At 37.8% G+C, this 27239-nt stretch overlaps 2 protein-coding genes across 2 annotated transcripts; one reads left to right on the forward strand and one right to left on the reverse strand.

The window, feature by feature from the left end:
• Positions 1-9911, reverse strand: LOC107824117 (ubiquitin carboxyl-terminal hydrolase 5). Its single transcript, XM_016650851.2, has 13 exons — positions 9543-9911; positions 8080-8331; positions 6810-6954; positions 6568-6627; positions 6373-6465; positions 4815-5213; positions 4406-4546; positions 4153-4323; positions 3331-3588; positions 3094-3242; positions 1331-1915; positions 824-1097; positions 1-467 (listed from the first exon to the last, which is right to left on the reverse strand). The coding sequence occupies exons 1-13, from the start codon at positions 9659-9661 to the stop codon at positions 270-272; spliced, it is 2844 nt and encodes a 947-aa protein (XP_016506337.1). The 5' UTR covers positions 9662-9911; the 3' UTR covers positions 1-269.
• Positions 9912-12843: 2932 nt separating this feature from the next.
• LOC142166832 (uncharacterized) lies at positions 12844-13491 on the forward strand. Its single transcript, XM_075226324.1, has 2 exons — positions 12844-13046; positions 13170-13491. The coding sequence occupies exons 1-2, from the start codon at positions 12844-12846 to the stop codon at positions 13489-13491; spliced, it is 525 nt and encodes a 174-aa protein (XP_075082425.1).
• Positions 13492-27239: the final 13748 nt, after the last annotated feature.

Here is a 27239-nt window from a genome sequence, read left to right on the forward strand (position 1 = left end):
TGTAGAACTGGTTTCAGCTCTCCCTTCATTTCTCTACCCACTTCTTTGTTTCTTCAATGTTTTTCTCGCTCCTCTCATAGGGTTGGTACAAGGGTAATTCTTTGGCTGGTCATTCCCACCTACAATTCACCCATATTTTACTTTGTAAAGCCATTGGGAAAACCACCGAGACCCTAAACTGCCTAAACTTCTTGTGTAGGATCCTAATATTTCACTAAATTAATACATTGATTTCATGTACAAGAAAGCTGATTTTTGTTGGTGAGAAGTTACTTCCGCGAAGAAATGTTGTGTTGGCCTGCTGAAGACACTGCTCCATTGCTTACAGAATGATGATGATGATGATGATGATCTGCTCTTACCCTCCGATAGAAAAGTACATAAGCAGCAGCGGACTTCACATCTTCTTCATTAATTGGTGATATGTGGCTATCATCAAAGTTGTACCATCTATTTTCATCAAGAAGCTGGCATGACGGGAAAGACTAGCGTATTAGCATATGTACATTAGTTATTAGATATTGCAAAAGGAGAGCAAATTGTACTTGAGATGCTGATGCAGTACCAGGAGGCCTGTTAATGTGGCAGGATAGATTTATAATAATTGAACATGGAAAGGGATAAATGAGATGAAAGAAAGCCTTCCATAAGACAATTTAACCAACTTTAACACTCAATAGGATTGTATCCATGAGGACAATTTTGAAGATTTGATTATTAACTGCTCTGTTATCATTCAAAACTTAGACTAATACTCTATGCCATGCAACAAGAGAACGCTAGCTAAAACTTCAATGAACTCAAGACAGCACAATGAACTCACCTTGATATGTGCGGTGTAGTGCCCACTTCCCATTCCCCCATAGTGATTTGTTAGCGCATACAGTTCATAGAGCTGACGTCGAGAGTTGTTCTTGTTAGCCACGTATTTTGTCAAGTCAAAATCATGAATAGGAAAATTTACAAAAGTTTCCAGCTTATGCTTCATGGACCGGCTGTAGGAAAACCTCTTCAGGTGGATAACAAGCACTTCAGGAAGCCTCCAAAGATCCAACTTCTTACTTGCTTGTCTTCGCTCTTTGCATGTAGGACAATACCTTTAACATATATCCGCAAAACTTGATATAAGCAATCACTTAAAAAGGAAAAAGCTAACAAAGCTATCATGAGGCAAAACTTGATATAAGCAATCACTTAAAAAGGAAAAAGCTAACAAAGCTATCATGAGGAATGGTATGCGCAGACATCAGGCATATAATGAGTAAATAGTTGTCCTTTTTTTCGTGTAAAATTCTGGCAATAAGAGCAATGAGAACAGGAAGAGACTAACCACATATCCTCAGGGACCAATGGCTCTTCACGTAAAAAGGCTTCTAAGCAACTGTACAATGAAAGAGGTTCAGTACGGGTTTTCTTTGTAGCAGGCCCATATTTTGTGACTTCAGGCAAATTCTCTATGTAACGAGTATCATAATTTTCCAAAAGCTTCTGAGACCAATCAACAAATACAAGTATTGACATTGACGATGAGGACAATTTCACTGATTTATCTTCTCCTACAGTTAGGTCAATGCATGCATTATTCTCATCAACCAACTGCAGAGGTAGTTTCTCCAAGTTCGCCAGTTTTGAGCTAGACATATCCTTCTGTCTCGGATCATCGTTTGGTAGACTGGAGTCTATACAGGCTTCACTAGCAGCGGTAAGACGGGATGCGTTGGCTGCTGCTGATGATGCTTTAGAGCGAGAAACACAGTTAAATCCTGGATTTTCTGATCTAAGCATTGGCGAGAGCATTCTGTGAACTATCAACTGTATATCTCCCCTTGTGATGACATCATCACAAGAGATTGGTGAAACAAGAGGTGTCCCATAAGGCTTCCACCCAACACTACTTTGAGAGATACCAATTTCCCTACAAAGAAAGGCGCAGCATTAGAAGAGAGAAGATTGCATATATGCTCTCTTACTAAAATAGCATTTTGAATACCAAGGAAACTTCAACAAGTGCCTTGAAGAGATGTAATGAGATACTGAAGAAAACAGGAAGTGCATAGTAGACCTAAAAGTGCTGCAGACTACTTTTTTCCAAAAGCTTATGGCCCTAGACAAAGTTCAGAATACAACAATGGATTTCACTTTCAAAGATGATAACTCTGCAACTAGCTGCTCCAAGGAAAGTAGTAGGTTAGCATTGTACCCACTTTTTATTTCTCTTAAATACCCTTAATAATACCTGCCAGCTCATTAAAATAGAGACTTTTTGGTCTTTTGAATAAATTCATTAACTCTTCTATGAAAATCCTGACTACTGTCTCCAATTCACTCTCTGTAGAAAAATTCTGGCAGGAATCATTAGTTCAATTTTCTAGTCAATTTGCCATTATTAACTGAAGATATCTCTTCAATCATTGAGCACAAGAAATATCAAAATATAATAAAATCTTCAATTTTCCAATACTTGATTTCTCATTGTTTTGGATTTTTGCTAAACCCAGCAACACACAATGTCAAGATTAGCAAGAACAAAGGCTTCGGTCGACTTCCGGATCAGAGTGGAGGAGGCTTTGAAAGAACATTGCTTTTCACGAAGCTCATTAGACCATGGGAAGAAACTTCTGTGTTTTGATTCTTTTTCTTTTTCCAATTGGATTTCAATTTCTTTTTCTTTTCTTTTCTTTTTTTGTGAATTTCATTTGAGTTAAAGTTGCAGTGAACTTCAATTTGGGTCTGCGAAGGGATGAAGGGGGGAGGGAACAACGGGAAGGGGATCTGGTGGGGAGGGAGGGAGAAGTGAGGTTTAGTTCTTGAGATGGAAGACAAAGATAGTCATTTTACTAATGTGTTAGCAATGTATCATTAGGGGTATTTAAGAGAAACGAAAAATGGGTACAATGCTAACTTACTATAGCCATGTGGGTGTGTATATATATATATATATATATATATATATATATATATATATATATATATATATATATATATATATATAGCAGATGAAGAATATTGGACAGCACTCGATCAAATAAATCAGGAGGCAACACATTAACTGCCTATATCTAGTGGTGCAAACAAGGTACACATTATGCATACCGTTCTTCCCTACGGTGTATCAGTTGAAGAAACTTCGAGTTCTTTGCTAATTTTGGAATCTTGTAGGCCGCAAGGTGATCATCATCTTTGATAGAAGACAAAGATATTAGAGGATCTTCCAGAAAACGATGAATCAAATGGCCACGTATCTACGAGCAGCACACGAATCAGGTGAGACCCAATTAAACATCAAGTATTTCATGCTTAAAAGATAACTTGAGTAATCAGAGGACTAACCTCAGCAAGCAAAAGTTTCTCAGTGTGCTTTAAGGAACAAGAATTACCAAGTGCCTGAATCAAGTCCCTGCAACGTCCCTGCTTCGGCACTGTAACAGTGCAAGCAGCTGGAAGTGCACTTCCATCGCAAGTGAAAATTGTTACTGTCATACTTCGTGTAGTGGCAGATTGAAGCGGCAAAGAAAGATACATGAATGGATCAAATGTTACTGAGACTTTATTACACACAGGACACACTAGAGTTGACTTGTATTGGCCCTGTAAAAGGGAAAGGGCAGATAAATTCCATAGCCATGGATGTATAAAGAAAATAACGTTCTTATTTTGTTTGTTTTTGTTTCTTTCTCTTTCTTTTTGGTTTAGATAAGTAAATACAAGTAGCACTGAAGCAGCTAACAGTTTTTACATGTCAGACTCTAAAAGGGGAGAGGGTGGATATCTGTTGTTGAATGCTAAATCAAATAGAAACTGTTTTGCTTGAGGCATGAGAATTGCCTTAATATTTCTGAAGAAAGAAAACCTGGACTTATAAGAGAAGTACAGTACAGAAGAAAAAATCTGAAGCTTAGGTCTGCAATTAGCATTAAACATGGAAGTGAACTTCATAGAAGCAGAAATATGTAGCAAATATAAGATCAAATAAATCATTTAAGAAGAACTTGATAGGGAGCCAATGCCCAATAGTTCAGCAGTCGGAGCAATCGTCAAGATAATCAAATTTCTGACTCATCAAAGTAGACATTTGAGAAGGCTAGCTCAGAAGCAAAGCGTATGCCCCATTATTTGTCAGGTATTAACATTTTCTCACAATATAGTACTCACTTGGCATACATCCACAATTATGGAATCATTTCGGGCAATGTGATTTGCCCAATACTCATCTGCAACTTCTTCATCAGGTCGGCCATCTGCATCTTTCGATTTTATGTAAGGCTTGTGTTTGACACGATTTAAGTCTTCGTGAAGTCCATCCAACAAAAATGCAAGGAGTTCCTGAAGAGAAGAATTTTGGGTATAAAGAGAATCCTATTCATAGCAGGTCAAAGCAGCTATAATTTCTGAGTATATACACCACCTGAGAGTCATGCTGGTTGTATCCACTAAACTGTGGGGCAAAGCGAGCCAGCTTTGCCTTAAAAGGACGAGGGGCAACTGGAGTTCGCCCTGGTGCCCATAACTTTCGAAGTAAATCGCCAAATGCTAAAGCCAGCTCACCCTGCACATTTAGAGCAAAAGTCAATAGACAATAACTTTTCCTATTTCTAAATTATTAATGAGAAAGGTTTTTATGCCTCTCTTCCAATATAGTTGACTACTTTTTCAGTATACCAACCACCTCTAGGGACAATACCTCTAGACTTGCTAATACATTTTAGCCTAAAGCAAAATCTGACTAGTAAATGGCACTGTTTTAGCAAACCTTTCAGCATCCAAATCAAATTTGAGAAACTACTTTTCAAATAGTTAATTTGGCTGAAACTTACAACCATCCCCAGAGGATTCTGCCGGTTTATCTCCTGATAGTAATCTTCTCGAAAGTAGCGAGCAAACTCTGGAGTATGAACAAGACATTGTATGGCGCTGTTCATGAAGCAAGTATTCCCAAGGTTCATCAACCCTGTAAGACCACAAGTAGATCCCCTCGTACTAACACCAGTACTCGCATAGGTCTTTTCTGTTCCTGAAGAAGCTAGGTGCTGTGACTGCGACAACTCTGCATTGCCATTTCTTGTTGAACCCTTGCTCAGAGACAACCCTTCAGCATTTGAGAAGTTCGACTGAGATGGTTCCACAAGAGCCACCATTCCATTATCTGCTGCTCCATTTTCGTGAAAAGAATTCATACCACCAGCAGAGTTACTATTAACAACCTCAACCAAAATCTGCTTCAATGCAAATCGCATTGCAAAACAGGGGAAGAAAGTCTTAGAATGCTGGGGAAAGCTTAGAAACAACAAAGTGAAAGAACAACTTCACAAGAAACAGAAGCAATATTCACTTAAGTAGCAGTATTTTTCTTATTATTTCCTTAAAGAGGTTGTTGGCAATCCATGCAACATTATAATTCATTGTCAACCGGCATACTGACCTTAATGACCTTTCCACTCCATGAACTTATCATTCATTTTAATCCTCAAACAAAAGAAAAAAGAAAATACCTGTAATTTGAATTTTGTGTACTAGAAATTGCACTAAAGTAGTCCTTACACTCATCAGAGCTTTCTGCTATAAACTATAACAGCTAGATTCAGACGTATATGCAACTATAAACGTTCATTCAGTCATGCTGGAAATTCATAGCAGAACTTTACTCAAAAACTAATGAATAAGGTCATATTTTCCAGGGTCCATTACTTTAGAGGCCAGAAACTAGGAAACTAGACCAAAGAGAAGCAATTACTTTGGTTCTGAATAGACCCAATTGTGGACGAATCCTAACTATCTTTCCAACTCGTCTCACAAAGTCGCATGACACAGGAAATGTGTGCCTTCTCAGCAGTCATAAGTACATACATTAGCTCTTTTGCCTTTCTTTTTTTTCCTTTAATCAAAATTTGATAGGTGATCATACGGCACGACAAGAAAGCTGAACTTTACATGACTGCCATAAAGAAATATTCATGAATTTATCACAAAAGAAAAAAAGAACTACCATGAATAGATTCTGGCGTTGCATCCATCATCTTACAAGTTCTTCACTATCATGCAAAAAGCTATACTTATCAAAGAAAATAGCAAAAACAAGCCATACAGGGATGTAAATGCAGAGGGCTCCATTCCACATCTCCAAGAAGAAGTAATAGAGAGGATAACAAAGACCAGTTTATTTCTAACTTTTTCAAGATAGAGCCAAATGCTAGAGAAATAGTATTTGATATTCAAACAACCCCGAACAAGTAAATGTATCATGTATGTATAGCATTACTGATGGATAAAATCAAAGAACATCAAAGTTAGACCAGACTTCTAGATCCTTAACTGGTTCCTCTGTGGCAGAGATAATAGTCTTAAAAGAATTAATTGCAGCATACAGAAACATACATCCTGATCCATTTGTATATTTGCATCATCAAGTGTCTTTTCCATGTCCATCAATGCATGCTTTTGATGGCTAAAGTAATCCCATATGCAAACCTAAAAAGGATAGAAAGGGTTCAAACTACAGAAGTGAAAAAAGCATAGTTTCTTTCAGGAACCACAGAAGGCTCAAAAAGGTATATCAATAGATCCTCTTACTATTTCTGGGTTGAGAGAGAAAATCTCACAAGCCTTCTTATGAAGTTCTCTAATTGTTTCCTGCTCAAACAACAACAAAGAATGCCCTCTTAAAAAACATCATAAGCTTAGGGGCTTCATAATCAAATAAGGATACTTTTCATGTACACTTATTTCTCTTCAATTGATTTTCACTGTCTTATTGAAAGAGGGGACGGAAAATTGGGTTGTGTGAAAAGACAGAAATAGTCCGATGATCTTACCTTTTTACTTATTCTTATGGTAGAGCGTTCATCTTTTGGCATCAGATGTAACTGAAGACGCAGAGGATAAACTTCTACGGCCAACTCAGTCTGAGAGAGACCAGAGTTGATCACCTTCCGTGGCAATATAGGACCTCCTCCATACCTAAACCAAGAAATGGTTATTCTATTTCCTTAATAGTGCTTTACAGAAAAATGGCTATTAAATTTCATAATACTTGCTTAATCCTTACTTCCCCAATATGGCTTTCTCCCAATGAATCTACAATGCTTATGCAAAGCTACCAAAAAATATCTCTTATCTAAACCACGACAGGAAAGAGAGAGAACGTTAAGGACTTTATCAAAAAAAGAAGATAGGGTTAAGGTGTTCACTTAAAATGGAAAATTGGGGGCTAGCAGAGGACATGTGCCTTCAGAATTAACAATTGTGAAGGGGAAAGAGAATTCAACAGCACCATACAGAAGGGGGAAAAAAGAGGTGGTCAAATCAAGTTTCATTATTTCTTTTCTCTATATCCTTTTTCTAACTTTATTTTATAACAGTGATTTTTTCCTAATTTTAGTTATAAATGGTGAGGAGGACGTTAATCTAGGAGCTTATAATTGAAGAAAGGACCAAGCAGCAAGTTCTCAGGACACCTTCAGTTTTGATGAAAGTTTACCATCTCCTCCAAAATTTTGGCAGAACTATATCAGAAGAAAATCAAGCTAAGTTTTTCTTGCATGAACTATAGTAGTTTCAAAAGAAGGATACAAATTGCATATTTACATGTCATTTTTTTGTAACTTGTTGCAGTATGTAATTTACATAGGTATGCTTAGCATATTACTTCAATCCCAGCTTACCAATGAAACTCAAAGAATTTTATTCGTAACATAAAGGAGGAAACACTTGAACTAAGTCATTTGTACACATTTCACATCACCTAGAATTACTCCAACCCCTCGCCTTACCCAACCCAGCAACACTGAAGGGTCAAGTAAAAGCTACTCTTCAAGGTCCATCGTCTCCTATGAAAAGTCTTTTGCCTCCAGATCTTTTTACACAACCACCATAAAGTTATAGGCTTTTATTCCGAGGTCCTGTAACTACCTAAATCATGATTTTCTTTGGATTATTTACCAATTGTTTTGAATCTTTCATCTTCTCTAACTTTCAAATTTTTACGCTCCAACGAATTAAGATTGTGAACTTACATAACTAGCATACAGCAGATAAAAACCATACTAAAAAGTATAAGCAAGAACATTTTCTAAGGAAACTCACCATTCATATAGTTGATTCCACACTTCCTGAGGAAGTAATATATAATCAGTGCCTTCTACAAGAGTATCATGCAGCTCAATCCCCACATTAGAATCCCCTGAGGCTGCTTGATATATCAAGTCAGAATTATTAATGCTGGAAGGCCTCTTCAAAGCAGTAGAACCGCCTAAGAACTGATGCTCAGAAGCAGATCCATCATTTACAGTACTTGCCTGGTTTTGGTTCACATATTCCAACCATTCTTGCCACCATCTGTAGAACCCCATACAAAAATAGATCATCATTTACCCAACCGTCTTACTCCGAAGAAGAATATTTACATACAAATACATAGAGCATATCCTCTCAGAATTTTTAAGTGACAGACTGACATTGCCCGACTAAGTCAAACAATAAATACATTGAAAGCTGAAACTCGTAGAAACAGTTTCCTAAAGGGCCCAAACCTCTCAAAGACAAACCAAGGGCGAAAATGAGAAGAAGAACATACAGAGCACAATAACGGCTATTAAAGAAGCAAATGACTCCTCAAAGTCTGCATTCTTCTCTAAATAGATCCTATTTCAGTATGTGAAAACTCTAGATCCCAATTTTATCCACTTATTGTTCCCACGAATTGAATGAGAAATTTGCATAACTTCTATTCTGTGTCCCCCAAGGGAAAGAAAGTTGCATTTCCAGAAAATATTAGTGAGAAAATGCAGTATAATTCAAAGGTATCAAGTTTTGCCTTTGCAGTGTCCACTAGTCATAAGAACATGGCTGGTGGTCTTAATAGTCAATGCTTTTCACAGGCAGAGAGAGCAATACCTTTATCCCTTTATCTTTTATTTTTTTCCTCATTTGGGGTCGTTGGGGGCAAAAGCCTTTACAGAAATTGGGAACCCAGATACGTTAAAATTAGCAAGAGGAATTGCAGAAGTGTGTTATTTGAAACCCTACTAGGCATTGAAAATTGCTCTTAAAACCTACTAGTATTTTGCCTTCCAGCGCGAGGTAGAGTTGCTTCTTTAATGACCTGTATGCAATGGGTTTCAATTTAGCATCGTCTGGACAAACGAACATGGCTTATAGTTTAAAATAACAGTGGTGTCCAGGGTCAGGTTGAGCGCACCTCGACTATACCACCAAAATACCAGGTACCCCCCACAAGTTAAAGACTCAATTTTTAACAGGCAAAGAGCAAAGACTTTCCTGTTTTTCTTCCCTTTTGAAGAACCCTAAAATTAGGCAGGGGAATAACATTAGGATACCCTAATGACATTCAAAAATGATCTCTTAAAAGCTATTATTTGTCCACAATGACCCCAAGAATACGGTAAATTATGGAGCAAGAGGCCAAAAATAATGGTGCTTGATTAAACAGAAGTACAAAAAAACCCTAGAAAAAATACATAAATTAGAGCAGCATGTATAAATTTAAAATAAATAAAAAAATGGGTATAAGAAAGGGGGTAAGGTACCGTTGAGTGATTAAAAAGAAAGTATCGCCTTGTTTGGTTTGGGCTTCGGCAGCAATAGATATATCTCTGATAGTGAGCTTCTCTTCCTCCAGCGTCAGCTCCTTTTTAACCACCGTCATTCCCTCTACCTCCTCCTCCTCCTCTTTTCTGAGGAAACTAAATACTAACAAAAACAAATCAGAAGAATGCGAAAGGGAGAAGAATTAGATTTCTCCGTCGGAAAAATTGAAAGCAGAGAGAGGATCGAGTCTTTTGCTGTGCTCTTTGTTTTCTCTTCTCTTCTTCTTTTCTTTCTTTGGGCAGAGTGGCACTGTTGATAATAATAGTAGCAACACAGGTTGAGAGGGACAGCCTAAACTAAATTGAGCCAAGTGCAAGGTGTACTCCTAATAACTAAATACTCCGTTCTAATTTATGTTAAGAGGTTTGACTGGCAAGAAAAAATTAAACGGCTTTTGGAATTTGTGATCAGAAACAAGTCCAAAAAGGGGCCCAGATTATTTGTGTGATTATAAAAAATTCTTATTAAAGGTAAAATTATAAGTTTAAGCTAAATTATTTTTAAATTTAGAAAGAGGTCATTCTTTTTTAAACGAACCAAAAAGGAAATAGGTTCAAATAAATTGGAACGGGGTAAATATATATTTTTCTCTCTTCACAATTTTAACAAGGTTCAACTGAACCACCCTAGACCAAGGCTTATAGCTTAGTTATGCCTATAGAAATGTATTGTATTTGACATGGGTTCAGTTTCTTACTATTTGTGTTACGATTAGGGGTGTCAAAACTAATCCAAATCGATTTTACCCGTCCAATTCGTTCAAATTTTAATGGGTTTGAGCTAGAATAATTTTGAAAATGGGCTAGTTCAAGTTAACCCATAAAAAATCATCAGCCAAAATGGACCCATGATGATGCCCAACTTTGAGCCATGGAAATGTCCAATCTTAGAGTTCTATCTTGACCCATGTTTTAATAAATAGTTTTTAATTTTTTCATGTTTGGTTGATTTAAATGTTTGAAAAATATTTTTTTATGAATTCGTTTTTCTCCGATTAGAGAAAAATACTTTTCGTATCAAAAGGAGGGAAAATATTTTTAAAAACTATTTTTCAACCTTCCTCATCTCCACCAACTCCCACCACCACTACCCCACCCAACCCTTACCCCCACCCACCTCCCCTACCCCATCCCCACCTCACCCCCCCACTCTCACCCACGTACCACCCAACTCTACCCCTACCCCCACCCTAAATATGTGAAAATATTATTTAGAGTACTTTCTTTTCATGATGTAAGAAAAGTATTTTCTCTCATTTCAACAAAATGAGTATTGTTTTTTCATGACGTATAAAAAATATTTTTTTCATTTCAACAAAGTAAGTACTTTCTTTTCATGATGTTGAATGATTTATTTAACTAATTGTTGTTGACATAAATAATCATCAAACATGAAAAAATCTGAAAATACAGAAGAAACACAATATCACAAAAGAAAAATTAACAGATAAAATTTATATCAATAAAATAAAGGACGGGTACTGAGCTATTTTTTAGGTATCATAATAAAATAAAATAAAGTTGTAGGTAATTAAATTTTATTAAATTTAAATTCATAAGAAATTTGGATTTAATCTCGAATATATTTTTTCCAAATAAATTTTTTGAGTTAATATAATTAGATTAATTATATAAGTCTAAATATATATGAGTTAAATAAGTAGGTCCAAATCTACTAGGCTAGCCCATTTAATTGGGCTACAAGTGATGAGCCCACTTTATTAGGCCCAATATGCCATCTTCCTAGAGGCCCAGTTTGATGCCACGTGTCAAATGACGTGGCACGCCAAGTCAAGCGGAAGAGTCAATAGGATCATACCACGTGTCAAAATGACATGACATGCCAAGTCACATTAAAAGGCCAATGAAACTGCGCCACGTATGTAAGTGACATATTCTGACCAATCAAATGCGGCATTGTCACATTTCAATTTAATTGGTTGGAAAGAGTTTGTTCTTATCATAACTCTTCCCTCCCACAACTATAAATAGGGGTCTTCATAACTCAGAAAAGACACTAAAAGTTATAACAAGAAGCAAGAGAGAGCTCGTGGATAAAACACCGCAAATTTCTCTACAAGTTTAAAGCTTCAAGCAATCAAGTTCAAGTTCAAGAAATCAAGTTCAAGCTCAAGAATGAATAACAAATCAAGATTTAAGGAGTACGAGTTCAGATCAAAGTTCGTGCTAGTTGAATTCAAGATCATCTTTCATGGCAACAACTACATATTCAAGATCAAGCTCGAAAGCCCTTGAATTTATTTACTATTGGAAAGAAGAATTAAAGGATTCATAGAGATTGTACACTCACATTATTTGAAATCAAATACTACGATTGTTGCAATATTTTTTGATCTTGCTTTTTTTTCTCGACGCAATTTATTGTCTACAAATTTTGGAACGAACCCACAATCGCTTGCGAATGGTGTTTGAGTTACCTCGGAGGTACCAACTTTGGATGAATCCATTGAAATGTGCCTTTGGAGTTACTTCTGGAATGTTCCTTAGTTTCATTGTCCGGCATCGAGGGATTGAAATTGATCAAGCCAAAGTAGATGCAATCTTGAAAATACCTGAGCCTCGGGATATTCATGAATTGAAAAGTGTGCAAGGAAAGCTAGCGTACCTTAGGAGATTTATCTCAAACCTAGCTAGAAGGTGCCAACCATTCAGTCGCCTCATGAAGAAAGGCATTCCTTTCAAGTGGGACCAAGTTTGCATCAATGTCTTTGAAAGTATTAAAACTTACTTGATGAAGCCTCTAGTTTTGGTAGCCCCTATACCTGGAAAACCATTGATACTATACATTTCAACACAGGAAAGGTCTGTTGGAGCGTTGTTGGCCCAAGAAAATAGTGAAGGGAAAGAAAACTCCCTTTACTACTTAAGTAAGATGATGATACCAAATGAGCTGAATTATTCGCCAATTGAAAAGTTATGTTTGGCGCTAGTCTTCTCAATCCAAAAGTTGAAGCACTACTTTCAAGATCATGTCGTTCGACTTGTTTCTAGAGCAAATCCCATCAAGTTCATGATGTCAAAACCTATCCTTAGTGATCAACTAGCAAGGTGGTACCTCCAGTTTCAACAATTTAAAATTGTGTACATCCCTCAAAAGGCTATAAAAGGACAAGCATTAGCGGACTTCTTAGCAGATCACCCTATACCTAATTATTAAGAGCTAACTGACGAACTACCTGATGAGGACGCAATGGTCATTGAAGTTCAACCTCCGTGGAAGATGTACTTTGATGGTGCTGCACATTGTGGAGGAGCTGGTGCTGGCTTAGTATTTGTCATTTCTCAAGGTGAGTTTCTGTCATACTCCTTTACGTTGATGCAACTCTGCTCCAACAACGTTGATGAATATCAAGCATTAATACTTGGGCTTGAAATGGCTGTCGAAATGAAGCAGTTGCAATTGTATGTCTTTGGTGACTCTCAGTTAGTAATCAACCAGCTTTTAGGTAGTTACGAGGTCAAGAAACCTAAACTACGCCCATATCATGATTATGCTAAAAACTTAATGGGGTGGGTCGGTGACGTGACTATGTAACATGTGCCTAGGAAAGAAAACAAGAAGGCTGATATTTTAGCTGCCCTAACTTCATCGTTATCCCTACTTGATCAAGCGCAAGTTACTATCTACCAAAAATGGGTAGTACCGCCACCAAATGAGGTGGAAAGTGAAGAAAATGAACTCGAGCATCTGGTCGCGGTTTCTGGAGCTGAGAAGGAAGAATGGCGACAACATATAATCGACTACTTAAGCTATGGGATACTTCCAGAAAATCTGAGGAGAAGGACTAAAATCTGTCGTCGTGCACCTCATTTCCTTTACTACAAAGATACTCCATACAGAAGATCCTTTGAGGGAGTACTCTTGTGATGCTTAGGGGAAGATAAAATACCCCAAGCTTTGCAAGAAGCACATTCTAGGGTATGTGGGTCATACCAGTCTGGACCAAATCTCCATTTCCATATAAAAGGGATGGGATATTATTGGCCAGCGATGGTAAAAGATTGCTTGGACTACGCTCGAAGATGCAAGGCTTGCCAATTCCATGCAAATTTTATTCACCATCCTCCTGAAGTGTTACATCCGACTATTGCATCATAGACATTTGATGCTTGGGGACTAGATGTTGTTGGACCATTGCCAAAATCCTCTGGTGGAAACTTCTACATCTTGGCTGCAACTGACTGCTTCTCAAAATGGGTCGAAGCTATTGCTCTTAAGGAAGTAAAGAAGGAAAATGTTGCAAGTTTCATCCGAGTAAACATAATTTATCGCTTTGGTCCTCGTTACATAATAACGGATAATGGTAAGCCATTCGACAATAGGTTGATGAACAAGATTTGTGATCTCTTTGGCTTCAAGCAACGTAACTTTTCTATGTATAATGCTTCCGCCAATGGTCTAGCTGAGGCATTCAACAAGACTATAAGCAACTTGTTAAAGAAAGTTGTCTCCAAATCCAAACGAGATTAGCATGACTGTATGGAAGAAGCTCTGTGGGCATACAGGACAACTCACCGCACACCAACACAAGCGACCCCTTATTCACTTGTCTATGGAGTCAAAGCCGTTTTGCCTCTTGAGCATCAAATACCTTCATTATGATTAGCTATTCAAGAAGGGATCGCTGATGAAGAAAATGCTCAACTTCGACTAGCAGAGTTGGAGGCTCTTGATGAGAAGAGGTTGGAAACTCAATCGAGTCTTGAATGTTACCAAGCTCGATTATCTCGCGCCTTCAATAAAAGAGTTCGCCCAAGATACTTTCAAGTAGGATATTAAGTCCTTGTCGTACGAAGATACATTATTCCTTCCCATAAACCTGTAAGGAAGTTCATTTCAAAATGGGATGGGCCATATGTCATGCAAGAAGTTTATTCAAGTGGGGCTTGTAAGTTGGTTGATGCAGATGGCATGAAAATTGGCCCTATCAATGGCAAATTCTTAAAGAAGTATTATCCTTGAAGTTACAACACTCCTTAATGCAAGAGCATAAATTGCATGTCACTCCTGGCCCGCGTGAGTCTAAATTGTGTACGGCCCACCACTAAAAAAAGGAAAAAAGAAAGGGTCCGCTAGGATGAAACCCTCGAAAGAGGCGGCCTAGGCAAAAGTTAGGATATAAAAAAAAGAGCCTACTAGGTTGAAAACCTCGAAAGAGATGGCCTAGGCAAAAGTTAGGACATTAAAAAAATAATAAAATAAAAAACTCACCCATTCTGAACTACGGTATGACTTGATCCTCTTCACCGAGGTACGTAGGTAGCTTAGAGTTTCATTCTAAGTTCAGTCGCATAAGTTCAAAAGATACATATTGCCCCAATCGTCGTCCAAATGAAGTATTATGGAAGTAATTCATTCAACCAGCACTTGAAAATTGGGCTAAAATATCATTCTTTTGTCGAATCTTGGATCTCATATGACTTAGAGGGGGCAAGCCTCCATGTTAAGCCAATGTCTTCTAAATGCTCATAGTCTTACACTCATCCGAGTTAATTCAATCTATATTGAGCTTTCTATAATTTACGAAAACCATCAACTCTCTTGTTTTGATGGGCTTAATCCTGAGGCCTTACCTATTCTTGTCACCTTCTCACTCACCTTTTCTTATCCTTACTCCCATCTACCTAAAACCTTGTCACTCTACCATACTTTAGTTTTCGACCTACACATATCTATTTATACCTCACAACCTTCCTTTACCTTGCTAGCACCATAGATTTCCGTTCGTGCCTTCTTAGTTACCTTTAAACATAAGCAATTACTTTTCCTGGTTGTTCTACCACTTGTTGCATGAATACATGGCTTATCTCATTGCCCACGAATACTGGAATTTCCTATAACTCATATGATCTAAAATATCACCTTTTGATTTTTTTCTTCTTCCCGTTCATTAGCCACGATAGGTGCCACTTTCTTATAGGGTACATACAATGTTGTAGTGAGACTGTTGTTACAAGACCATTTCTTCTTTATGTCACTATGCTTAAGTTGAAGCCTTCTTCCTTATTTCCTCAGCTAGTCTTTCTTTGTAGTACTTAAGGGAGACCCGTTGACTCCTGTAAAGCTGCGAGCTTATTACATCGTATACCCGAAAGAATTTTTGATGTTCTTACTCGCCTATAATTATCCTTAGTTACTTACCTATGCGCCCTTGTACTTGTAGGGTTGCTTCTTAACTGAAATTTTTGATTGTCTTCTCAGTGGCGCCGCCTTTTATTTTCGTAACACTTATACGGTACCTTTAACTACCCCAATCCCTATCTGAATATTTCTCAAGGATTATGATATCATCATATTTGTGAGATTGAGTTCCCTATGTTGGGTTTCACTATGTTTATCTTGCACAATATACTGATTTGTCTGTTTCTTCTTGTCTAGCCATAACTAGACTCTTCGTGAATCAACTACTAATTACTCGTTGGTCTATTCTCATATCTATATTCTGCGTAATCTCCCTTGGGATATGTCCTTTGTTTGAACTTACCTCTCGCATTGGATCCTTATGTATCAAGTGTTCATTTGCACTTATTTATCAATAACATCCTGGGAGGGAACCTTTACTTTCTCTCCCCGGTGTCGTTCTTGCATAATGTTCTGGAGTTGTAACATATCCGTGGGATCTGAACAAATGCAATCTCATTTCTTTCGCCTTATCATCTTTTCCATCTTTTCACATCTTCACTGACATCTTACTCATCTTGCGGTAACCCTTCTGTACCAAGGATAACTGATTTATTTTTGCACGAGGGTGACACCTAGTGTAACTGGCACACTTAGTCCCTTAAGCTTAACTCTGCTCACAGTGCTTGCTTGAGGGAAGCATCTTCCTGAATGACATTTAAAGATTATTCTTCTATTGTCCATTCTATTATCGCCCGAACGCGATCTCTGAAATTCTCACGATGTCGACTATTATCAAATCCTTCGGTCCCGAATTCATGTTCAGTTTATCTTATTCACTAGCCCATACTAATTTCTATTACTCCGAGGGTCTAACTTTTCCTTCTGGTAATCACGTACGAGTCACCAACTCATTTCTCGAAATGGGGACATGACTTTATGGCTTATACTCTTTTATTGTCTCAAGGCATGTCACCTCTTGTCTTTTCCTTCACTTGACTATATAATCTGTAATCTTGTCATATTTTGATTTACCGTTATCATTAATTTATCACATCTTACTCATAATGCTTCATTTACTCTCTTCCTATTCTCCCGCTAATATTTCTGTCTATCACTTTATTCAGAAAACTTCAACAAAACATTCTTTCACTTATAGCTCCCCTTGCTTCATCTCACTTGCTCTTCGGGACGCCTAACATTCTCTCTCCTTTTTTTTTCTAGAGATGGGAGTCATACTAAGGTAAATATTTATCCCTTCTAGGATTCCACTGCCTATCTTCTAAAATTTCTGAACATTCTAGTGTTCATATCTGACTGTACTACTCTAGAGTGCACCATCTGGGTGTCTCACAAGGAGAACTATTACCACGTTTGTAATATCCTTTGGAAATGTGAGCTAATGATAACAATACATCCACAATTTTGGGTTACTCTAACCCCAGCTGGATCCTGATATCCCATCCTTCTCTTAAACTATATCTTTTAGCTCTCATAGGGCATAATTGAGATATGTGTGGTCAATTGTATATATCTTTATTACTATTGAAAGTAACTGAGAATGCTTATATTTCTCTGCCTGAATTGTAAATACTAATAATCTTCACTAACTGGGTACCTCGTATCCTTCTTCACTTTGATTTTTTTTACTTGTTGAAACTTGTATCTACCTTCTCTCTTCCCTCGTTGCTTTTTACCATATGGGTCGATAGAGTTCCTTATCAAAAAACTTACACATCTTAGTACACATATGATCTACTGAAGATCTTACATTTACTTATTATAAGCATGATGCAAAATCGATCTCCTCTTACTCAACTCTTCCACATCCATATTCAATCTCTTACCAACTGTCTTTCTGGATGTAGATATCGTTGTATTACAAATAAAATAGAATTTAGGTATTTGAATTCTTACAACTGAGCTCTACCACAAGATCTAGAGTAAGAAGAAAGAGTGACAGTCCTAAATGCCCTGTAGCCTCCTGCTTATAAGTGTGGTGCATAACACACCCATAAAGACGACTCTACTAGACACAACCAGTAGACTCCCTAGGACAAAACTGCTCTGATACCACTTTTGTCACGACCCAAACCGATAGGCCACGACGGGCATCCGGTGCCTTACTTAACCGAGCACCAACGTAACGTATCTTTCTTATCATACCATCATGGGTAAATGGGCCAGAAGGGCCGTAATTATATAAACAGAATAAAACATAAGGGAATACTCGACATAGGATGACCCAACATGGAATGCAAACTTATACATGTGACATACGAGCCTATAAGACCGACATGATCATTTGTACACTCAAAAAATAGGCCAACAAGGCCATACAATCATCTATATACATCACATATGTCTACAAGCCTCTAATAGTGCATAAACGTCATAAAGGTTGGGACAGGGCCCTGCCATACCAATCAATATATGTCCAAATCATACTGACCAAATAGGCAACTCCGGAGCAAGTGGAGTGCACCAATACCTTCCGCTGAGCTGATAACCTAGTAGGAGGACTCTCAACCTGTCTATCGGGACCTGCGGGCATAAAACGCAGCATCCCCAGGCAAAAGGAACGTCAGTACAAATAAAGTACCGAGTATGTAAAGCATGAAAGCAGTATATAAAAGACATGAAAGAAACAGGGAGTAAAGAACTCAACCTGTAAGTCTGAATAGCTCTGTGAATCATGAAACATTTATAATGTCATGCATATGCATATAAATGTCACATCATGTTTAGGTATGTGCGTACATAACATCATTAAGCCTCTGAGGGCATCTCGTCATATCATCTTAGCCTCTATGGGCGAAATCATCAACGTAGTGATCAGGTGGAGGTGCGTATATAACACCATAACATTTCCCCATACACCATATACATATATTATACGCGTATATAACGCCATCTGGTCAAGGGTCAATATACATGTATAAATGAATGCAATGCATAATGAAGTAAGTCAATAAGATCTCTCGAAATGTCATGAGACCCATGAATATGCGATATGATACTAGGACATATGGGGAATCAAGAACATAGGCAAAACTATTACTTCTAGGAATATAATCATTTGTGAAAGTTTCATACTTGCTCGTTTTGTTACATCATATGGATCATGCTAAAAGGAAAGAAGGGATAGCCTTAACATACCTTAACTCCATTGAGATCTAATACCTTCCAAGAAATTCTTCAAACAACTCAACTCAATCTACTATAGCATAAGGAGATTCAAAATCAGTGTGCTGAGTAAAGGCTAAGTCCGCAACTTAAACTAGTAACTCGTTTATGTAAATTTGGGCAGCATCTCCCCTGTAACAAGAGCATCCTCCAATACCATATACCAATAACAATGATCATAGCAATCCATCAATACATAATTATCAATAACAAGACACCATATAACAACAACAAGTCACAACTACTTCACGACGAGCGACAAGCTACGATTGAAACTATATACCCCATATAACCCCTTATAGACTTCTTAATTTAACTTAACAGTATCATTAACATGATAATAAATTCATTCATCAATGATTCCAGCCTTATACCATATATTTATAACAAAGAAAATAATCCACAACTCCAACTATCCTCAATTAGCAACTTTACTCACTAGTTCATGTCTAGCCCATCCATTTAACTTAATCAACATCAAGATAACCTTAAGTACATACAAGAACACAATATAATTACCTCCTATAGTAGATTCAAGTTAAAATACATGTTATATTTAGCTTACAACAACCCAACATACCACAATCACTTCATACCCAAAATGACAACTATAGTAGTGTCAAATACCCCAACAATATTACAAAGAATGACTAATCCACCATTTCACCATTATGTGGTAATTATCCACACCATTTTTCCTCCAAAACTCCATTAAACAGTAGTGAAATAGACAGACCAAAAACAACATGAAACAACCCACAAAACAGTCCACTACAAGTCGAATAACTCGAACTCACGGCTTCGATCATCGTCCCGTGAGTTCTAACTATTAGGAAATGAATTTATTAACCTTGATATTTAAAATCTTAAATACAGAAAGTATTCATTTTCTTAACTATTAAATACCTTTCAAAACTCAAACAACAAAGACAAAGATAGGTGATATAGCGATACTTACGTCGTAGGGATCGTTCTAATGTTATCGCTTCTTGATTTCGTACCCAGGATGTTAATCTTCTTTGAAACCCTTGTAGAGAGATTAAGGGTAAGTTTATAGGTCTTATTTGGTCGTGGTCTTAGAAAAATGAAGAAAGAGATGACATAAGGGATATAAATATCCAATTTGTTGAAAAGTCAAAAAGGTGCTACTTGGCACCCTAATATTGGTCCTTTTTCCAACGCTTTTAACTTTTTATCCGGGTGTCGTATGAGCGAACGGTTAGAAGTGTTGGAATATACATTCCAAAACCTTGAATTTGATATATAATATGTCCCAAAATACCTCATATAACACGCGAAAGGTATTGCTCAAAAAGCTTTAGTGACCCACCTACTTGTCACCTATGCAGTCTGCGCAGTCTCGCAAAACTACAAATATCTCTCTGCTCCGATGTCGTATTGACAAACGGTTTAATGATTTAGAAACTAGACTCATAGATCTTCAATTGTATATGTGTATCATCCTGTAATTCCAAATATATTAGGAGAAAAGCTCTGCTACATTTGACCTAATATTCAGCACATTATGAATGTAACTTGTGATGACCTTTGCCAACTTTTGTTCCAAAACTCGCTTGACTTCAAAATATAACACACGACTATCATACGACTAAAATAACTCATAACATAACCTCCTTATCACGTTAAGAACCCTAGTATCACCCCCAAAATTACATGTTATAACATTCCCAACTTGTCGACATTCGACGAAACTTATTTTCTTCAATTTGCTTAGCTCCTAAGCCTTTCAACCCTCTTGGTAGTTGTTATCCATGATCTTAGAGATTTGTAACCTCCAAGGTAAAATGATTGATTTACTCTATGTACTTTCAAAGACGATCTCGTTTCTGAGCTTACATCAAATGACTTATGATGTACTCTCACGTACGAAAATATAGGAGGTAACAACTTACTCTTGAAAAGAAACTCATACGCCACCCAAGTCCGTGCCATAGGCTTGCCCGTAGTGCAAGACTCGACTAATATAAGCTTGTAAAATCTAGAATCAAGTAGGACTTTATAGGTTGTAATGTAGGCTAAGGTACGGGTAGAATATATTGTGTAAAATAGTAACTTACCCTCGTAAATACTTTAATACACTACACTTTACTTTCAAGCATGCTTTCATCATAACCAATTCAATGTCTTGCCATGAAACCATACACAAATAAGCCTTTATTCTTTAAGCACATCATCACTTAGATACTCTGTTACGACCCGAAATCCACCTAAAAGGTCGTGATGGCGCCTAATCCGCTCGATAAGCAAGATAACACAATAACAATCATAATTATAAATCACATTAATCATCTTGTAATAAAATGCTCAATATGATAAGAAACAGAATTATCTTAAGTCTGACAACATAGAAAAACAATCCAAAATAAGGTCTAAACATGACCACAACAGTCAATACTACCCAAAACCCGGATGTCATAATCATCACAAACATTTATCAAGATTATGTAAAATCATTTGAATACATTATCTGTCTGAACGAAATAAAAAGACATAAGAAGTAAGTAGGGAGGGGGACTCCATGTGTTGTGAATCGATCAAGTAGAGTAGCTCACCACGAAGTTTCCAAGGATTCTCCTAGTGTCCTAGATGAATACCACTCACACCAGCCTCAAAACATACACAAAATATGCAGAAGTGTAATATGAGTAACAAACTATAGTACCCAATAAGTATCAAGCCTACCCTAAAAAAAGTAGTGGCGAGGGGTCAACTCCGACACTCATTAGCAGTCAAATAAGCAGATGAGAGAATAATCTTACATGAAACTAGATGATATCATCAACAAGTATAAAGGCTAAAAAAAATAGCTCATACAAAATTTAGGCATTTTTTTTTCAAATAACAGAAATCAAATAAGAAATTAGTATCACAAATCTCGACTAGAACATGATACCAATCAAAAATACCTTTATCAATTCATAGCTTGAGTCTAAGCAAATATACATATGTATGCTCAGGATCCTTTTCTAAACAACTCACAATACAAATCCATGTGCCTGACACAGGCCACATGTCTAACAAGCACCAAAAGAAACATGGGTGTGTATGCTCATAGGGCCCAATATAACATTGGTAATCACCTGACTCCGGAGGGATGATCCATAATCCAAGTGTAGATCATTTTATATTAAATGATCATCAATCAATCAATCATAGTGACGTGCAACCCAATCCAATCATAATATCATCAATCAATCATTAAAACTGATATCCGCTAAATTGCTCGTAGTGCCAATCCTCAACTTTCCTCAATAACCACTATTTTCGCTCTTGTGTATGCATAGGAAACGATATAATAAAAGGGCACAAGACATGATAACAAGAATATAGATAAAAGCTCAAATGGCTAAGTGATGGCTATGGCAAATCATGTAATTCAATATATTATAATGGTTCAATAAGCTATTCAACATGTTCTAGATTAATAACATCATTATCATGAGTTAATTGGGCCATAGAAACCATCTAAATCATGGAGCAAATAAGGCAAGTATATAACTATGAATTTATAATAAAGTTTGGCATGACAATGTAACCCTCATGTCAAATAAACAAGTCATAAACCTAGGCACGTTCCTAAATCATGAATGTAAATTATTACGTAATCATAGAATTAATTTGAACATGGATAGTGACTTCACATAAAATTTAATAAAAACACAACTCAAGTCAACAATACTGGATATGGTCAAAACCTAGCTACACATATATGCTGGTTACCTCGCATATACGTAGGTCCTAATTTATGAATCAAATAGCAATTACATCATCTATGGAGAAAATTCCCTCTAATAAGGATCGACAAGAAACTTACCTCCGCCCGACAACCTCAAATCAAGCAAAAATCGCCTAACCGTCCAAATTCAACTCCAGATGACCCAATCTAGTAAAAATAACTAAATAACATCAAATAAAGTCATAGGAAACAACCCCAAACAATAAAGCTTCGATCTTTACACCAATCCCAAATATTAACAAAAGTCAACCTAGGCCCACACGGTCAAAACCCAAGTTAAGGGGTAGATCTCGACTACGCATAATTCCACAAGTCCAAATATGTTATTAGATTCTAAAATCGAGTTCAAATCAACCTTTAAATCCCCAAATTACACCCTTTTAAGTTGTACACAAAACCCTAATTTTTACTTTAAAAATTCATGTTTTAGGTGTAGAAATCCATAGGGAATTAAGATACAAAGTCAAATCCAAGTGAAAATTCCTTACCTCCAAAGTATTAGTAAATTTGCACTCCAAAATCTCCACCTCTCGAAGTCTTGGGTTCAAAATATGAGATAATGGGTCTAAGTCTCGAAATTGACTTATTAAAACCAGCTACAAATATCGTATTTATGACTAGGGGTTCGCAAATGCGAACCTTAAAAAAATGTGAAGAAGGGCTCGCAAATGTAAAGAAGGGCTCGCAAATGCAATATGGCCCCGAGCAGCAGTGATCGCAAATGCGGCCAGGAGAGTCACAAAATGCGACCAAGTGTTGCAAATGTGATACTCTCTTTTCACAAATGCGGATGATGCAATTGCTACACCAGCTTTGCAAATGCGAAGCTGACCTTCACAACCCAATATCAAAAATGCGATCAATACTCCACAAATGTGGACCTTTGCAATTATGTGCAGACCATCACAATTGCGATGTCTGTAGCACTAGAAAACCTGAAGCCTTCCCAAAACCAATATGAAACTCACCCGAGCCCTTTGGCCCCCATACCAAACATCCGCACAAGTATATAAACCTAATATTAATTCGCTCGTAAGCTCAAAACATCAAATAACATCCATAACTATGAATCAAACACCAAAATACATCATGCATGCCTTCAAGTTTATGAATTCCATATATTCAAAACCAAGTGCCCGATTCATACCGAACCAACTCGGAATGAAACCAAACTTTGCACACAAGTCCCAAATGATCAAGCAGACCTATTCCAAGTCCCGTAATAACAATGCAAACCTGATAGCCTCAAAGTCAACTCACAGTCAAACTTATGAACTTTTCAAAACTTTCAAATTACCAACTTTCGACAAATAGAGCTAAATCATTCTAGGAACCTCCAAATACAAATACGGACATATATCTACGTCCAAAATGACCATGCGAACCTATTGGAATCATAAAAACATAAATACAATATCGTTTACACAAAAGCAAAACCTTGGTCAACTCTTATAACTTAAGCTTCCAAAAATGTAACTAAGTGTTCTAGTTCACTCCAAAATCTTCTCGGAACCAAACCAACCATCCTTGCAAGTCACAAAATAACAACTAAGCATAAAAGAAGCATCAAATGGGGAAATGGGGCCCAAATATAAAACGATCTAACATGTCGTTACATTCTCCCCCTCTTAAATAAATATTCGTCCTCGAACGAGTTTAGAGTCATACCTGAAATGCCCAAAAGGTGAGGATTTCTGCTTCGCATATCATGCTCGGTCTCCCAAGTCACCTCCTCGAATGGTTGACCTCTCCACTACACCTTCATTGATGCGATCTCTTTAGATCTGAACTTTCAAATCGGCTAATCAAAAATGGCCACCGGCTCCTCCTCATAAGTCATATTTCCATCCCACTGCACTATGCTAAACTCCGAAACATGTGAATTATCTTCATGGTATTTTCGAGAAATGTGGAACACCGGATGAACTCGTGAAAGACTAGGAGGAAAAGCAAGTCTATAAGCGACCTCGCCAAGTCTCTCTAACACCTCAAAAGGACCAATTATCCTTGGGCTCAACTTGCCTTTCTTCCCAAACCTCATCACATCCTTCATGTGAGAAACTCTAAGGAGAACTTTCTGACCCTCCATGAAAGCTACATCGCGAACCTTCTGGTCCGTATAACTCTTCTACTGGACTGGGCTTTGTGAAGCCTCTCCTGAATCAAATTCACCTTCTCCAAAGAATCACGAACCAAATCTATTCCTAATAACCTAGCCTCGCCAGGCTCGAACCAACCAACCCGAGAATGACATCGCCTCCCATATAAGGACTCATACATAACCATGTGGATACTTGTATGATAACTGTTATTGCAGGTAAACTCCGGTAAAGGTAGGAACTGATCTCACTGGCTTCAGATATCAATGGTGCATGCCCTCAACATATCCTCCAAAATTTGATTGGTCTGCTCAGACTGCCCATGTGTCTGAGGGTGAAATGCAGTACTCAACTCAACCTGAATTCCCAATTCATGCTGAACTACCTCGAAAAGTTCAAAGTAAACTGAGTGTTGCGGTCTGATATGATAGAAACAAGTAAACTATGCATGCGAATAATCATCCAGATGTACATCCTAGGCAACTACTCCGAAGTGTAGGAAGTCATGAGCGGAATGAAATGCTTCGACTTAGTCAACTGATCGACGATGACCCAGATGGAATCAAACTTCCTCAAAGTCTACTGCAACCCTACTACAAGGTCTATAGTAATGCGCTTCCAGTTCCACTCTGGCATATCAATCTTCTGAACAAACCACCCGGGTTTTGATGCTCATACTTGACTTGTTGGCAATTCAAACATCTAGGAACATGCCCAACAATGTCTTTCTTCATCCTCCTCTACCAATAATGGTGCTTCAAGTCATGATACATCTTTATAGTACCTGGATGAATGGAATACCGCAAACTATGAGCCTCTTAAAGAATCAACTATCTCAAGCCATTAACATTAGTAACACAAACTTAACCCTAAAGTGGCAACATGCCATCATCACCTACAATCACCTCCTTAGCATCAATGCGGTACATCATGTCCTTAAGGACAAGCAAATGGGGATCATCATACTAGCGAGCCTTGATGCGCTCAAACAAAGGCGACCTTGATACAACACAAGCGAGGACTTTGCTTTCCTACAAAATATCTAATCTCACCAATTTGTTGGCCAACGCCTGAATATCCATAGCTAAAGGCCTCTCCCCAACTGGAATGAATGCTAAATTCCCCATACTCTCCACTTTTCTACTCAAGGCATCTGCAACCATATTAGCCTTCCCCGGTTGATAGAGAATAGTAATATCATAATCCTTCAATAACTCCAACCACCTCCGCTGCCTAAAATTCAAATCTTTCTATTTAAGCAGATGCTGGAGGCTCCGATGATTCGTATATACCTCACAAGACACGCCATATAAATAATGCCTCGAAATCTTGAGCGCGTGCATAATAGCTGCTAACTCCAAATCATGCAATGGTAATTCTTCTCATGGTGCTTCATCTGACGCGAAGCATAGGTAATCACCCTACTGTCCTGCATCAACACATACCCAAGGCCAATCCTTGAAGCATCATAATAAACTGTGTACGACCCCAATCCTGAAGGCAACACCAATATTGGAGTCGTAGTCAAGGCAGTCTTAAGCTTCCGAAAGCTTTCCTCACACGCACCCGACCATCTGAATGGAGTGACCTTCAGATTTAACTTAGTCAATGGGGCTGCAATAGATGAAAATTTCTCTACGAAGCAACGATAGTAACCAGCCAAATCCAAGAAGCTCATGATCTCTATATATGTAGAAGGTCTGGGCCAACTCTGAACTACCTCAATCTTCTTCGGGTCCACCATGATCCCATCATAGATACAACATGACCCAAGAACGCTATTGAGTCCAGCCAAAACTCGCACTTGGAGAATTTAGCATACAACTTCTTCTCCCTCAAAATCTGAAGCACAATCCTCAAATGCTACTCGTGATCCTCGGCGCTACAGGAATACACCAAGATATCATCAATGAACACAATGACAAAAGAATCCAAATAAGGTTGGAACACATTGTTCATTAAATGTATGAAAGCTATTGGGACATTAGTCAAACCAAAAGACATCACCATAAACTCATAATGCCTATAACGAGTCTTGAGAGCCGTCTAAATCATCAGTCCAAAGTGGGCCTTGCCGCACTGATCACAACGAGGTGTTGGGGGTCTCGTCTGACTAGTATCTCTATGAAATTGTGAGCCTGATGCCCTCGAACTCTGACCTGAACCAGAATAGGTAAATCGATCATACCGAGGCCTCTGAAACTGTGGAGGAGCACTAGCTACAGGTGGCGCCGAACTCCTCGAAGATTGGGGCCTGATACTACCTCTGAACTCATCAGAATACCCTGCAAATCTCGCCCTCTTATGCTGGCCCCTATCCTGCTCCCTATCTGCCCTTTGCTGGCGCTTACGATCCTCTAGGGTCTGGGCATAAGCCTGAATACGGGAAATATCCATGCCCTCTACCAAGGAGGCTGTTGTGCACTCATTTATCAGATGTGGTCCCAACCCGT

Source organism: Nicotiana tabacum, chromosome 2 (assembly GCF_000715075.1).
Source record: "Nicotiana tabacum cultivar K326 chromosome 2, ASM71507v2, whole genome shotgun sequence".
Classification (NCBI taxonomy): domain Eukaryota; kingdom Viridiplantae; phylum Streptophyta; class Magnoliopsida; order Solanales; family Solanaceae; genus Nicotiana; species Nicotiana tabacum.

Excerpts from the sequence above, each read along its gene's own strand:
- LOC107824117 (XM_016650851.2), bottom strand. The coding sequence starts at position 9,661 with ATGACGGTGGTTAAAAAGGAGCTGACGCTGGAGGAAGAGAAGCTCACT. Across the intron at positions 6,466-6,567 it reads TCTCTCTCAACCCAGAAATA|GTTTGCATATGGGATTACTT; the intron begins GTAAGAGGATCT and ends TATCCTTTTTAG. Across the intron at positions 4,324-4,405 it reads ACAACCAGCATGACTCTCAG|GAACTCCTTGCATTTTTGTT; the intron begins GTGGTGTATATA and ends TCTTCTCTTCAG.
- LOC142166832 (XM_075226324.1), top strand. The coding sequence starts at position 12,844 with ATGTACTTTGATGGTGCTGCACATTGTGGAGGAGCTGGTGCTGGCTTA. Across the intron at positions 13,047-13,169 it reads TATGTCTTTGGTGACTCTCA|GAAAGAAAACAAGAAGGCTG; the intron begins GTTAGTAATCAA and ends ACATGTGCCTAG.